Source organism: Haliaeetus leucocephalus, unplaced genomic scaffold, assembly GCF_000737465.1.
Source record: "Haliaeetus leucocephalus isolate CR32 unplaced genomic scaffold, Haliaeetus_leucocephalus-4.0 Scaffold451, whole genome shotgun sequence".
Lineage (NCBI taxonomy): Eukaryota > Metazoa > Chordata > Aves > Accipitriformes > Accipitridae > Haliaeetus > Haliaeetus leucocephalus.
Window position 1 is genome coordinate 7,853,317 of NW_010972887.1, and position 14,448 is coordinate 7,867,764.

Sequence of the window (14,448 nt, forward strand, 5' to 3'; positions counted from 1 at the left end):
CAGCAAGATTTAGATGCTGCTGTTACCCCTCCTGCAGTGGCCTCATCCTGAGTACTCCACGTATCACAATTGCCCCCTTAATCCCGTTTTCCTTAATCACTCAGATGGAGATGTTACTTTGGATGGTACTGTGGAGTCTCTCAGACTAACAATCAAACTAAGAGATTCCTCATCTTTACTTGCATCCTTTTCCTTGAATTGTTGTGGCCTTATCCTCTAAAGTTGCATTCCATTAGTTCTGCCACCACGATTTCTAAAATCTCAGGTCTCTGAATACTATAGGTCTTTCTTTAAATGAATAAAAAGTTTAATAGTGTCAAATACTCTTCTGGAGGAGTCATCAGAATGAGTTCACGGTTTTATAGATGCACAGGTTTCTTTAAAGTGGCTAATTACTGAAGCTTGAACTTCGAAAGGTCAAGTGGCCGCTTTTGCATAGGGATTCACAGGTAGAGAGTTTCTTCTAACTTGGATATTCAAAGGGCATCTCTTCTACAGATTCCAAAGTCCTAGTTCTTTCATTTAATTGTATCTAATTTTGTGTTGCGGGTCATGTTTGGATAGTATTTTGTAGTCTGAAGTGGTATTTCTGTTGAAAAAATTGTGTAAGTTGCATGATAGCTAAGTCTACCAAATTTCTCTTACTAGAACTACAATATTGCAGTGCCTTTAAGCATTAAGTGGAACTTAACTGTAAAAAATGAAGTGCTGATGAGATTAAAAATGTGAGAGTGTTTTGGTCCATTGCTTGCAGCCTGGAGAGAAATGGTGATCTACTCAAGCTGTGTACAGAGTTCTGCAAGTATGTATTAATTCCATAGCTCATCTCAGAAAGGCTGATGCATTGTGCACTGCCTGTTGAGTGTCAGAAAAAAGCTAATGAATGGTCCAACTCCACCTTCCATTGCCAGAGCCCCAGCCTTTGGATCTGTGACAAAAAGAGAGATCAAATACCATGCTTGCTGTCTGATCATTTGTTTCCAAAGTAAAATATATGTATTACCTGATTATGTTTTAGAAGCTCTCATGGATCCAGGATTGATACCTAATGGTTTTTTGTGTTGCCGAACTTCAAAAGCGGATGAATGGTTCGATATATTCTCTACACTGAGTAGAATCTGTATTCACGCTCTCTATAATTTTTTTAAAATAAACCCAAGATATATAGATACACATATATTTATATATAAAATAACAACATTAAGTGGTTATAGCAGCTGACTTTTTAAAAAAATTATCTTCCATACTCTTATGTGCAAAACCTGAAGACACATTTCTAGTAGAAAAATGTTTTCTTGTTGCTGTCCATCTAGCAAACAAGGGGTTTCAAGGAGTTTTTAACAGTATAGTAGTTGAGTGATACTATTCTTCTCTTTTTTTTTTTTTTTTAACCACCTCCTTTCTCAGTTGTATTTCTTGTTTGTAGGTGACATTATCCTCCATAGTTTCCACTATATTTAGGAACCTAGGCTCTTAAGACTTAGCGTAGTACCATTAGGTAGATCATTCTTCAGTTTTTCAAGACTGGATTCTTCCTCCGGAAAGCTCTTTTTCAGAAGTGTTCGTCTCGGCTAGGGAATTTAACACTTCCATGGCAGGCTCATCCATACAAGTTTTCCATTTTGGCAAGGTGTGAACTGCAAAAAAATTGAAAAATTTTCAAAGTATATGATGAGCTATCTAAGCAAATATAGGTTTCCTCATACTCCCCCCCCCCTGCTGATCATACTATAGTCCTGGAGAATTAAAGTTTTAATATAGCTATTGTTATACAAAAAGCTACACTAAAACTTTCAAGTTTACTGTAGGACACGTGTTGAGTTGCAAACTCGATTTATTTTTTTATTTTTAAATATTAGGAAAAGAAACAAGCCTTTTAGAACATCAAGTCAATCTTTAAATTTTTAAGATTAACCTTTTAGCCTCTTAAAAGATAGTAAGTCTTGCAGACTTCTGTGCAGAGGTGCAGGACTTTGGTGGCATTTCTCAGTTCGTCCCCAATGACTTTTTGATTAACTACAATGCAGACTTAGTGGAACGTGCTGAAAAGGAGAACAGTAATGAGAAACTCTAGTCTGAAAAGATATGCATCTTCTGTATAAGGCAGTGGGACAACAGTTCAGGTGACTTCGTACTTTACTGTCTTGTTTATCTTTTTCCTGGTTCTTGTATTGCTTAAGTTAATTGCTGTTGTGTTTAGATTTAATGAATGTACTTTGGCTCAGTTTATATGAAGTACAGTCCTTGTTTTCCTGCGAGCATTGAGAATTGTGATAACAGGACTAATACTTGTCTAAAGGTCAACAAAGTATATTTTGGAACATATTGGTGTGTATACTCCATTCCTTATATGTTTGTGGATCTTGGTGCTCAGAAAGAGTTCAAATTCATCTCAAACATCATACAATTGCAGTAGCCTTTCTACTGTAAGTATAGGTAGCTGCCAGACTAAACTTTGCCCTTTCATTCTCTTATATACTAAGTTTTCTAGGGAACAGCAAAAAAAAAAAAAAAAAAAAGTCCTTTTCTATCACATGAGTATTCCTGCGTATAAATCCTTACCAATACTGTCATTAATGGTTATAATAGAATCAAGTTCAAGTGCAGTGTAATGGACTTGCCTGGGTAGGTTGTGCAACCATGAAATACAGGTCTGATTACTCTTTCCATACTTCAGTGTTGCTGTTTGCATCTCAGAAACATATTAGATGGAAAAGAAGTCTGCAGTTCTGTCTGATGCTGGAAGACATGCAGAAATAAGTTTGAAATTTTATTTTTAGTTCCCTTCTAGTTAAGGATGTGTTAGGCCCATATTGGGAGTACCCATCAGAGCAATCTCCATTAAGTAGACTGGCTTTCAGAAGACTTGGGGTTTTGGTTTTGGGTGGTTTTTTTTTTTCTATGCTGATGTTGTAGATCCCAGTGCCATCAGACTAATCTTTGTAGCCTTTACACCAGTTTTCATGACTTCAGCTTAAAAATTTTGCTAGATTTCATAAACCAGCAAGGAATTGCAGATTCATCTTCCCTTTGACTGGAAGCCTTTGTGTCTTTACGTGGTATCCCAACCAAATACGCTGCAAAAGCAGTATTTGGGGATGGGAGTAGGACGCAGGGTGAGGGGGAGGATGTGTCTGTTTTGAAGTCTTCTCAGGAAATGAGGGAGATGATCATGATCATGTTTCAGACTTTTTATTAAAAATGTCATGAAACCTTTCCTGCGTATACAGGTATACAGACCAATACGGTTGTGTTGCTCAGTTTCAGGTTTATAAATAAAGCTAGATGATAAAGTCCCAGAGTTTATCTCTCTCTTTTCCCTCTGCGTGTAATGTAGTGGTATCTGCAATAGAGAATTTGTATTTCATCCAGTATCTTTCTGGAAATCCCTTTCTAAATTAGGGCTGTGTTAGTGTAGTCCTTCTTATTGGCTATGCATAGATCTCATTGTTTCCCCCTCTTTAAATTAAAAAAAAAAACTGGCTGGATTTTTTTTCAGGCATTCATATAGTCTTTCTGCTTGAAAAAAATGGTAGCCAGTCCTTCAAATTCCTCCTAAGGTGAGGTTTTCCAGCCTGCACATGTGCACTCTAATAAAATGGCTTTCTGTGGTGCTAACAATTACAGTGTATCCTGTATTAACAGCAGTTCAGAAGTTCACTAGCAAATGTTGGTTTTCTTTCCTTACTGCAGCTGTTGTGGATGAACACAAATGTATAGTGATACAGCAGCACACTAACTGCAATATGATAACAGCATGTATTATATGTGATCTGTCTTAACATGCCGAAACTAAACTATTATATACTTGAATATTCTTTGCTTTTTTGGTGTGTTTTCCTCTCAGAAGATTTCAGACTTTAAGTTCAGTCCATAGGATACTGCTGGTGCTTTGCTCACGGCTTCTTTCAACAGCAGCATTTTGCCTTTTGAGATTCCTGAGGACCTGACAATTCCATGTGAAAACAATTTGTCAGCACTCAAAATGGTTATAGGAGTTTCATTATAGACATACTATGCCTAAATTGGGACCCAGATAAATTTGCTCTTGTTATAAATGCCAGCTGCCCTTCTCCTCTAAGACTTTGATTCCTGTGGAGGAGGTGGCAGAGCAGGTTATAAGCAGATGCTTCTTTTGTGCTGTGGGCTCAGGGCTGCCTTCTTTGTGTGGTTCCCCTTCTCTTCTTCCCTTGCTTCCACCACGTTCCCGCTTTTCTACTTTGAAAGATTAATCCAAGATTGTCCTGGTGTGTCCATACATCAGTTTAGTCTGGCCAGACCTATTGCAAATGGCTGCTCAGCCCCTAGAGAAGGTGTTAGGGTTAGATGCTCCAGTCAGAGTCACTAAACCAACAGTGTGATTGCTGGCCAGTCGGGTAGGTTGAACTGTTCAAGAGCATTAATGAGTAAGAAAACGTGACTATAGAGAAGACATGTATAAGGAGAATATTTGTGCAAAGTTAATTTTACTGTAGTTTCAGAATTTCATCAGATTCGGCTTGTCTGTGGTCCTTCAAAGCTAGGCTTGGCAGCAGAAGAAAAGGAATGGCACGTATGAGAGAAATCCAGGACTTCTGCTTTATTGCACTGACAGAACCAAATTGTTCAATCTGTTGCCTCATCTGTTTCTTGCCATAGCTGGGAGTTGTAAAGGTCAGGCCATTGCAGCACAAAGAATATAATAGTTAACATGCTGCATCTCGCAGTGTTACCAGCTGGCTAGTGCATTTCTCCCATTGAACATCCAGGCTCTTTCCCAAAAAGCATAAGCAGCATCCTCTGCCTATTTTTGGGAATGCGTCAAAGTCAAAAGTTTCTGAAGGTGGTAACGTGGGATGCCCAGTATGGTCAGCACTGCGCTCAACTCTGACATCCTGTGCTGCGCTTCAAGAGGGCTGCAGCAATTTTCAGTTTGAAATAATTCTCATCACCCTGAGAGGTGCAACTTTTTTGGTCCCCATAGATCAGGTCTCTCTTTACCGAGGAAAAATTACCTTACCATCAGTTGTGTGTGTTTTGAGGAGGTGTTATGTGGTGGAAGCCCCTACCAGTGTACCAGTCACCCCAATCCCCACCTCGTAGTGCTGTTGGATAGAGCGTGTGGGTGACGAAGATTTCATCCCACAAAACAAGTTGGAGTTACAGCTGTTCTGCTCGTTATACCCTTGTGTAGGAGAATGAGAAGTATGGGTATGGCTACAAAGCAATAGCTGGTGTATCAAAATTATTGTGAATATATGTGAATAAAGGACGTAAGGAGTGATACAAATAAATATGTACGAAACTGACTGCTATGGAAGACCTTTTCTGTTTAAATCTGATCTTCAGCATGATGTGTAATATAACTGTCTTTCTTGAAAATATCAGATGGGTCCACAAGTGAAGTAAACGTGCTTTGTCATTCTCCTGACCCTTCCTCAATTTTGAAGCAAGTTCTCTGACTATCTAGCTCTTTGATCTCCCTCTCTTTTTCTCCATGTTTTTAATACATGTTAAAGGATGAAGCTTGCATGAAGATTAATGACACGCTCTTGGCAGTATTTGACTAGATAAAAACAGAAGTAAAAGCCAGTTATTACTCCCTTCCAGTATTTAGTTACCAGTTTTGCATTCTAACACCCCTTTACCTTTGCAGAAAGCAGATGGGTGCTTCATGTCATGTTAAAACTATGAAGTTAGCTCCACTTTGAGGTGCTTCAGTCGGTTAATATTTGCTGCGTTTTGCTGTAGGTTCTCAGTAGGCATTGATGAATCAGTTGCACTTGTAATTTAAAAGACAAAATTAAATTCAAAAGGTCAGAAACTTTTATTTCTAAGAATACTGGGATGACAAAAGAATAAAAATCATGTGATACCAGGATAGGTTAGCTAGTCTTTTCTGGTTTCACCAGCATGTTTAACAGAGACTGCATCGGTGCTTTGGGCTCCAAACACCACTTGGCTTTTATTGCCTGAAGCGTGCAGGTCAGCCATCGTGGTTGATCCCACTGCATATGTTGGGTGCGCGCTGTGGGAAGGGGAGATGTGGCCCTGGGCCTTCTGAGAGTGGAAGCGCTTGGTTATTGAGTTATGATAAAGATCTAATGTCTTTTATGTTGCAGCTGATTGACTGGGTGGGAGCACACAGCAAAAAACCAGCGCTGTCCTTGGAGATCAGGGACTGTTGCCTCACACCTATTGGTCTCAATTCCAGTTGCTCACTTGGCAAATCAGAATGACATAAAAGATACTATTTTAGCACAGCGTGTCTTATACTTCAGTGTTTTGTGTTAAGAAGCTGCATTGCAGATGAAAGCTAGGGGAAAAAAATGTTGATTTAAAACTGAATTTGTTAGTTCGGCTTAGGTTTCTAAGACGTACTAACTGCTTTTTTGGCATGTGTAACAAGAGCCAAAAATGCCTTTTGGTAAATTCTGCTAGCTAAAACTTCTTCTTTGGCTAATATTATAACTAAATCTTTATGTTCAGTATTTTAAATTTTCTCTGCTATTGCTATTCAGAGAAAAGCATTGTCATAACTTGTTCTTTATTTCTTCAAGTCTTGATAAGTTATCCAAGTCACTTTTTGACTTAACAGAAGATCTTTGTTTTCTGTTTCAACACTTACTTGGAATGCTTGTGAACTTCAAATGTTTTCTTTATTAAAAAAAGGAGGGGAGAGGGCATATTGGTACAAATGGTGTAGGATATTTTACTACATCCTGGTTTTGACTGTTCATATGTTTCATCCTTCAGAATGCTGTTTAATTGTGATTTACTTTTCATTCCTTAAAGGTGCCATACTCGGCAGATCAGAAACACAAGAGTGTATCTACTACAACGCTAATTGGGAAAAAGATAAAACAAATCGCAGTGGTATTGAACCTTGTTATGGTGATAAAGATAAAAGACGACATTGTTTTGCTACATGGAAGAATATTTCTGGATCAATTGAAATTGTAAAGCAAGGGTGCTGGCTAGATGACATCAATTGTTATGACAGGTAAGCGAGTTTTTCTACAAATCTTAAATGTATTTGTAATCTTAAACTATTTTGCCTGTCCGTAATTTATCCATCCTCCCCTTTGCAAACAGTACTTGAGAAAAAATTATAATACAGTGCCCTATGAATAGTTATCTTGGTTTTAGACACACACACACACGCTTTTGTCTTTTTTGCTTACTTACCTGTATTTAGTGACCCGACTTCATTGAAGTACTTTGTCTTGTTTGCAGAATAGCATGTTTTACCTTCTCTTATTTACTTGCTGTATACTAAAAACCCGGTGTTTAATTTATTCTTTTTTTAGGCCATTAATAAAATATTTTCTAAAGACTTGTTATTGCCAAGCAATGCAAATATAGTTACTGAAACCAGAATGCAAAATTTTATAGTTCACTTTTCCAAGGTCTTTGGAGAATGAAAGGCAGCACTTTGTGTCTGCTCTTTACTTAAACGTGGAAGTATTTTGCTGGTTTATTAAAAAGCTCACTTCAGTGGCAGCTCTAAGTGACATCGAATATTCTAAAATTTCAGTCATTTTTTTTTTATAACAGATGGTCTAGCAAGTACCGGTGAGAGGTAACAGCAGGACTTGGGGGTTGTTAGATATTGGCTGAATAAAGGTCATGACTCTCTTAAGAAATGGTATTCTAGTTCTTTGAAGTAGTGCATTAAGTTTTATTTGACCAAAACAGTTACTGTTTGGAAAGGGAGAGACTTAAGAAAATAAAAGCATAATAGATCTTCATTGAAATATATTTAGAAATTATTTTTAGTAGTATTTTAGAAAAATTTCCTTTTGTGTTTCTTAAATGTTGAATGAGTAGAAGAAATCATTATAGTCATTTCTACAAAATAAAGTTTCCCCACACACTAGGATGTTTTCTACTTTAATGACAGTTTAAAGCTAAGCCGAACGGTAGTTCTGATTTATCTGTTTCTCAGGGAAGTGGCAAAGTATCTGCAAGCTTGCTTGCACAGCATGATTAAAATTCAGCTATGCTGGAAGGCGAAGGACAATTTTAAAGAAATCTTATTTGTTTCTACTAGTATCTAGTAACTGTAAGTCACTTAGGAGGGGAAAGTACTTTTTTTTTTTTTTATCCATTTAGTTGTAGCTTTGCAGAAGAAGTGGGGGTGTTTACACAGTGGGGGTGTTCTGAACTAATTTTATTTCTGCCAAATGTTAAACTTTTAGGATGGAAATAGAATTTTTCAATTTGGAAATGGAGTTAGGTTCTATAGCATTGTTATCCCTCTAGTTCCACATGTATCTTTGAACAGTCTAAAAAAAAATTGATACTGAATTCTCCCTTGAGCAAAGAAAAGAAATTAAAAGAAGAAATAAAATGTGGGAAGGATGGTAAGGAAATAGTTGAAAACTGTGTAAAAATTTGTCTGGCTCTGAGACCTCATTAACTGTAACTTGTCATAAGAATGCATGCTGCTGTGTTTGTCTAAAATAGCCATTAAACAAAACCTTATCTCTGGGAGTGAAGAGTGGTTTACCAAACAGGGAGTTACAGTATGGTGAACTCCAAACAACAGCAGATTAAGAACATCAAGGAATACATGTTTTATGGAAGTTACAGTACAGTGTAGTTGTAATAGCTGGTTCTATAAAATAACCCTCATTTTTGCAGATGAACCCAAAACTCTTTTGACAATCTTCAGCTGTATTTAAAATCCTCAACTATTTCGGCAGGATTTTCAAATTCTTCTTTTTCTTCTGTCAAGTTGTCTCCTGCATGATGCCTGTTTTTCTTTCCCGACTTGAAGAGTTTCAGCTTATTTGTTAATAGAACTCCTTTCCTGCAGTTATTTCACTGAGTGAAATAAGCCTTGTCCCTGAGCATAATGTAGGCAGGGGAAATTGGAGAACTTTTATCTTTTTTTCTAAAAATAAAATAAAATTCAAAAATTCTCCTTCCCCTGTACTGTGAGTTTATGGTTAAATGCTAGCCATTTGATCATTTGTTTGTCCTGTTTAAATCAAGATTGTGAACTGTTCTTCAGTATTCTATTGGTGATTTTCTTGAACTTTGTCTGAAAAATAGCAAAAATGTGCTGTTTCAGTTTTAATGATATTTCATTGCAATATAAAATAACAAAATTTTGATTTGTTTCTTCAGATTTAACTCTTATTTGGGTAGTATGTTATCCTGAATGATTTCATGAAGTTCACTTGAAATTTTAAATGTGAGCATATGTTTTCTCTTGAACAGAAAAGCCCCTCAACTTAAGTTTAATAAGGTTTTTTTATTATTATCTTTTACAGGAATGATTGCATAGAGAAGAAAGACAGCCCTGAAGTGTTTTTCTGTTGTTGTGAAGGCAACATGTGTAATGAACGCTTTTTCTATTTTCCAGAAATGGAGGTCACGCAACGTAAGTTAGACTAACGCATTTATGGAGGAACTGCTTAGCAGAATTCAGAAAGATTTCATATTGTGCATGTTCAGCAGATAAGACTTTTCGAAATGTTGTGGTCAGTTTTTCCTGCCAGAAGGTTTCTGATTCCTGGATGATAGTGCTGTGTGCATTCACATAAAGAGCCTAGAAAATTGCCAGTTCATTTCTTCAATTTTGAAAGGTCTCTATACCAGAAGTAATTTAAGTTGATAAAAGGTACTTCAGCTCTTTTCTAAGGGTGAGAAGGAAGGATAATATAAAATAATTGGCTGTTTTAAGATACAGAAGTTACTGTCAAATCTTACCTTAATTGTATAGTTAAGCTTCTGTAAGTGTCTATAAATCATTGGGCTAAAAGCCATATCATCCTTATATGCGTGTACCAGCCTATGAATGCTCCTCTTCTTGAAACAATGCTCTCACTATTTCTTTAAACTAATTGGACCTTTGAGTTTTTCTGTAAATTGACATAGTAACCTTTAAAAAGGGGGGAAGAATTTCCTTCCAGGTTACAAAGAAAATCAGATAGCCAGACTTAACAAATAATTGTTTTAAAAATCAATAAAAGATTATTTGATTATTCTTGCATATCTTCTTTGAGTCAAGAATCTAATCTTTGTTGGAAAACTGAACGATGTTAATAACTGAACTGAAAACAGCAAATGTCTTGTGTACCAAATAGCCAGAGGAAGTTGTTTATGAAATTAAATAACATTTTCTGAGATGAAAATAGCCTTTGCTGACCCAAGGGATATTCTTGTCATTTTTGTCATGATACTGCTAAGGCAATAATTGACGTTCTTTTTCACTCTCATGAAACCTCTTTTGCCCCAGGGGTCTGTGACTGCCCCTGTACCAGTTGCCTCAGAAGCAGTGCTTCTCTGGAGCCTTTCTGGAGGTCCTATGGAGGGGCTCTTCAGCTAGAAAGCTTTTACTTTCAGCACATCAACAGTGCATAGAAATGTTGGCAGATAATTTCTGGCCTATTCTACTTATTAATGACATGTTACTGTGTACATTCCAAAGGCTAAACCTCTGTATTGATTCTTTTTTCATTCATTAGGTGATGGCATTCTTACAGTCTTTTTAAAATACAGACACCTCGTACATGCTGCAGATAGGTGGAGCTTAGAAGCACAAGGAAGTTAGATGTGCTGATGTGTAAATCTGGGGATCTAAGTTATTTCTGCGCTTTCCAACATGCTTCTTTTTAAATATGTGTCTGTTTATATTAAAGTACACTATTTAATCAAGTATTGTTAGCCTGTTATGCTGATTGCAAGAATTTTTGGAAAATTGGGATGCTAGACATTTCAAGCACTGGATGATTTTTGTTTCTTAAAACCTGTGGGTTTGTTTTGTTGTTTTTTTTTTCCAGCAACTTCCAACCCTGTTACACCTAAGCCACCTCTGTTCAATACCTTGCTTTATTCATTGGTGCCTATAATGGGAATTGCAGTTATTGTGCTCTTTTCATTTTGGATGTACAGACATCACAAGCTAGCGTATCCTCCAGTACTTGTTCCAACCCAAGTAAGTTGCTGCATTATGATTTTGGTTTTTTGTGAATGGTATAACCATTTTCTGAAGCGGAGAGGAGAGAAAAGGGTCTGCACATGGCTGAAGTCTTCTGTTACCTTCCTGGTTTAGAGGTGCTAATGCTTGCTAGCTGCAAAAGCAGAAAATTAAGCTTTACTTAAATAGCCTTGTCTCCTTTAATTGATTGGCCTTTGGATGTATGAGCAACTACTTAGTGTTTTTACACATCTGTTTGTTCGGGAGGAGAAAAACAAAATACACAACTTCAGATGGCAAAGATGCAGTACTGCTGGACAGCTGTGGGAAGTTTGTACTGTACTCCCAGGTAGTTAAAAGGACTACTTGTCTGAAAGTTGTGTACAGCTGCGCTCAGGTACTTACCGTTGAGCTTTATGTAACGTTTACCTTAAAACAAAAATGAAGGAGACATGCTAATTCATAATGGCAATTTTCAGTGAATAGAAAATAGTAACTAGTAGACGCTTAGCTATTTTTTAAAAAGTATGGAACTGGCATACAGGTATCAGTTAAAGGGAACATAAAGAAAATAAATCTTCAGTTGAGGCGTAGTTCCAGGGCTTAGTTCAGCTTGTGGCCTTATCTTTTTCCTCTTCCTTGTTTATGTATTTTTGTGTTTTGTCTTCAAATGTTTCAGTTTTAGCTATGTTTGCATTTTTCTTAGAAAATATTATGAGACTGTGGTCTCCAGACTGGAAATGTAAACTGGCTGTGTTGCATCAAAACAAACCTTTTTTGGCTGCATGTACATAGTTCCTGCTCTTGTCAGGCTCCAGCTGATTCTGTAGGTGTAATTAATATTAATACTAGAATTCCTTTTCCTTCAGTTATGTCTGGAGATTTAATTGAGATTAGAAGGCCTTTATGAAAAGAGTTAAGATGTCAAATTCTTCAGACTGAAGTAGGAAGGATGAACAAAATGTGGTAGTAGAAATGGAGAGAGAAACGACTTGCCCAGGGTCCTGCTACTCTTGGGCTTTTACAGTAGGAATTGAACTTAAGCTTCCTAGCTCAGTGCAGTGACCACTCAGAATACGTTGCCTCTCATACAATGATGATACAATGATGCTATGATTAAATAAAATGTAAAACACTTGTTATTTTTGGTAAGACTGCATTTTAAAAAGATTTACATGTATTTGCTCTGTACTGTCGGCTTCTGTGATATTTTCAGTGCTACTGCTTGACTTCAGCGTGTTCCAGGAAACAGTATTGCCTGTGGTTGATAAATAAAATTGTTTTGGTTTCCATTCCGTAGTAATAGATAAGAAAAGTTTGGGGGGAGGCAGTGGGCATATGTTCTTGCCAAATGAAAAGAACATAATTTAGAGGAAAAAAGTATGTTTCTTGTCCTTGCAGAAAGTATTACAGATCCTCAAACTTCATGCAATCTGTTAGCATAATTATTTCATCCATCTCAATTTTTATGTATTTGGGACTTTACATCAACCTAGTAGTCTTCACTGTAAGATCAAATCATGACTGCTACTTGCGTGAATAATTTCAGCATGTGACTTCCTTTCTAGACTTAAAGAAATTAAGTAATGGATAAAGTGATAGAAAAGCAAGCAAATGTTAAATACGTGTGAGATATCAAGAATTTGAATTTTTATATTCTTCCTCCTTTTTATTGTGGTTCTTTTCTTGCATGGATTGTTTGGTACAGGAGTGGACATGTCATAAATTTTTTAATAAATAGGGTAATAACCTGTTTTGTTAATGCTCAGATTGTATCTGTTGGGATAAGTATATGTTGGTGCTTGAGCTAGTTATGGTGTAATAGCATTTTCTTATCTTGTGGTGAATAGGCATTAAGGTTTGATGTGGAAAGTCAGGAAAAGCTACTTCTGCCTGAAAAACTAAATGAAATTACTATGGAAATAGAATGTATAAATATTCTCCCATAGGCAGCAGAGCAGTGTTTCCCACTTTTAAATTTGATTAGAGCTGATTTGAACAGGAGGCGGAGGAAGCAGGAAGAGAGGGAAAAGTATTAGTAATTTTATAACCATGAAACAAACATTTAAATATTTATGCAATTAATATATTAAATATTAATATTTTATTTAATAATTAGGGCATGAGTAGAGTTTGTAGGCAAATGGATTCTTTTCTAAGTATTTCTGTAGCAAATGGTAGAATGGATAGATCAGATGTATACCAGATACTCACTAGAAAACGGGGATTTCTCAGTATGAGAGACAAATAAAGGTTATCTCATTTTATTTCTGGAAGGTGATGGGAGTACTTATGTGCAGAATGCCCTGGTACTAATCTTTCTTCCAGTAAAAATGAAAGGATAGATGAGGAATAAGCAGAAGATAAAAATGAGGAAACACTGAAGAATGAGAAATTTTGGAAGAATTAGGAGAAGAAGGGATAAGTTAAAAAAATAAACAAATCAGAGAGCAAAAGGGAAAGAAATTGTTTGGAATATTTCAAAAAAAGCAAGATACGTGCTAGAAGAAATTTTTGAACCTGTGGTGAAATATAAAGGACAAGCATCTGAGAAAATGCAAACAACTTCATTTCCTTTTGAAAGTAAAATTGCTTCACGGTACATGCAGGCATTGGGCAGGCAGTTCCTACCCAAACTGAGCTCAGTTCAGAGCTATGTGGATTAACTTCACTTTAAATTCCCTTTGAATGTACAGATAATTATTTTAAAATTTCATGCAGCAGAATTAGTCTATATGTTTGGCTTAAGATTGGAAAGCAGTAGATAATTTTATTTGCTCCTTACGTGTTTCATTCTTGCGTTCTTTCAGGTATTTGGGTAGAGAGATCAAGGGGGTTACTAGAATAGGTAACTGCTGAGATGCTCCTTGCCGCTTCCCCGAGTCAGAAGTGCCCGGCGGGTCCTGAGGCGCGTGTCCGGGACAGCCGTGGCAGAGCGAGCTGCTGCTCTCATTAGTCTTGGCTTACAGACTTCTTTGTCTCTTGTTTGTGCTGTTAACTGTATGCCTCGCTTTATTGTGTGGGGTGCTATCTAGTTAAAGCTGTCAAATTTTATAAAATCTGTCACTATTTAAATTCTTAAATGAGTTGTTAACGAGTGTGAGTTTGCTAAATACGTATGTGTATATGTAAAACGGTTTGAAAGAACGATTTCATTTTCTTATTTATATTTTATATAATCATGCAGCAAACACATATTCATACGTCTGACCAAATTTACCAAAAACTCGATTAGTATTTTAGATATTTGAATCTGTGTATTTTGATATAGAGTTACTCTCACCCATTTAATTTTCACTCATGATCACCAGGTACAGTGAAAACAAAACGCTGCAACCTTTGCAGGCAAAGGCTTTCACTCTCAAATTAGGTGTAGTTCAGATTTCCCCACAGCGTCCTACAAATATTCCTGGTAGAAATGTGAAAGCGGATGGCAAGGAGTTGCTATGCTCTTTTTTTTTTTTTTAACATCTCTTGAGCTTGGGCCAGAGTTGTCAGTCAATGCTAATTACAACTGTGGTGTTACCACTCTGTCATCT

The 14,448-nt window shown here is 36.7% G+C and overlaps 1 protein-coding gene across 1 annotated transcript in view; it reads left to right on the top strand.

Annotated features, from left to right (window-relative positions):
• ACVR2A (activin A receptor, type IIA) overlaps window positions 1–14,448 on the top strand; it is a 65,804-nt gene that overhangs the window by 29,552 nt on the left and 21,804 nt on the right. Inside the window, exons 2-4 of the mRNA XM_010575196.1 lie at window positions 6,775–6,982; window positions 9,261–9,370; window positions 10,773–10,927. Coding sequence (XP_010573498.1) covers window positions 6,775–6,982; window positions 9,261–9,370; window positions 10,773–10,927 — 473 coding nt within the window. The remainder of the gene's footprint in view (window positions 1–6,774; window positions 6,983–9,260; window positions 9,371–10,772; window positions 10,928–14,448) is intronic.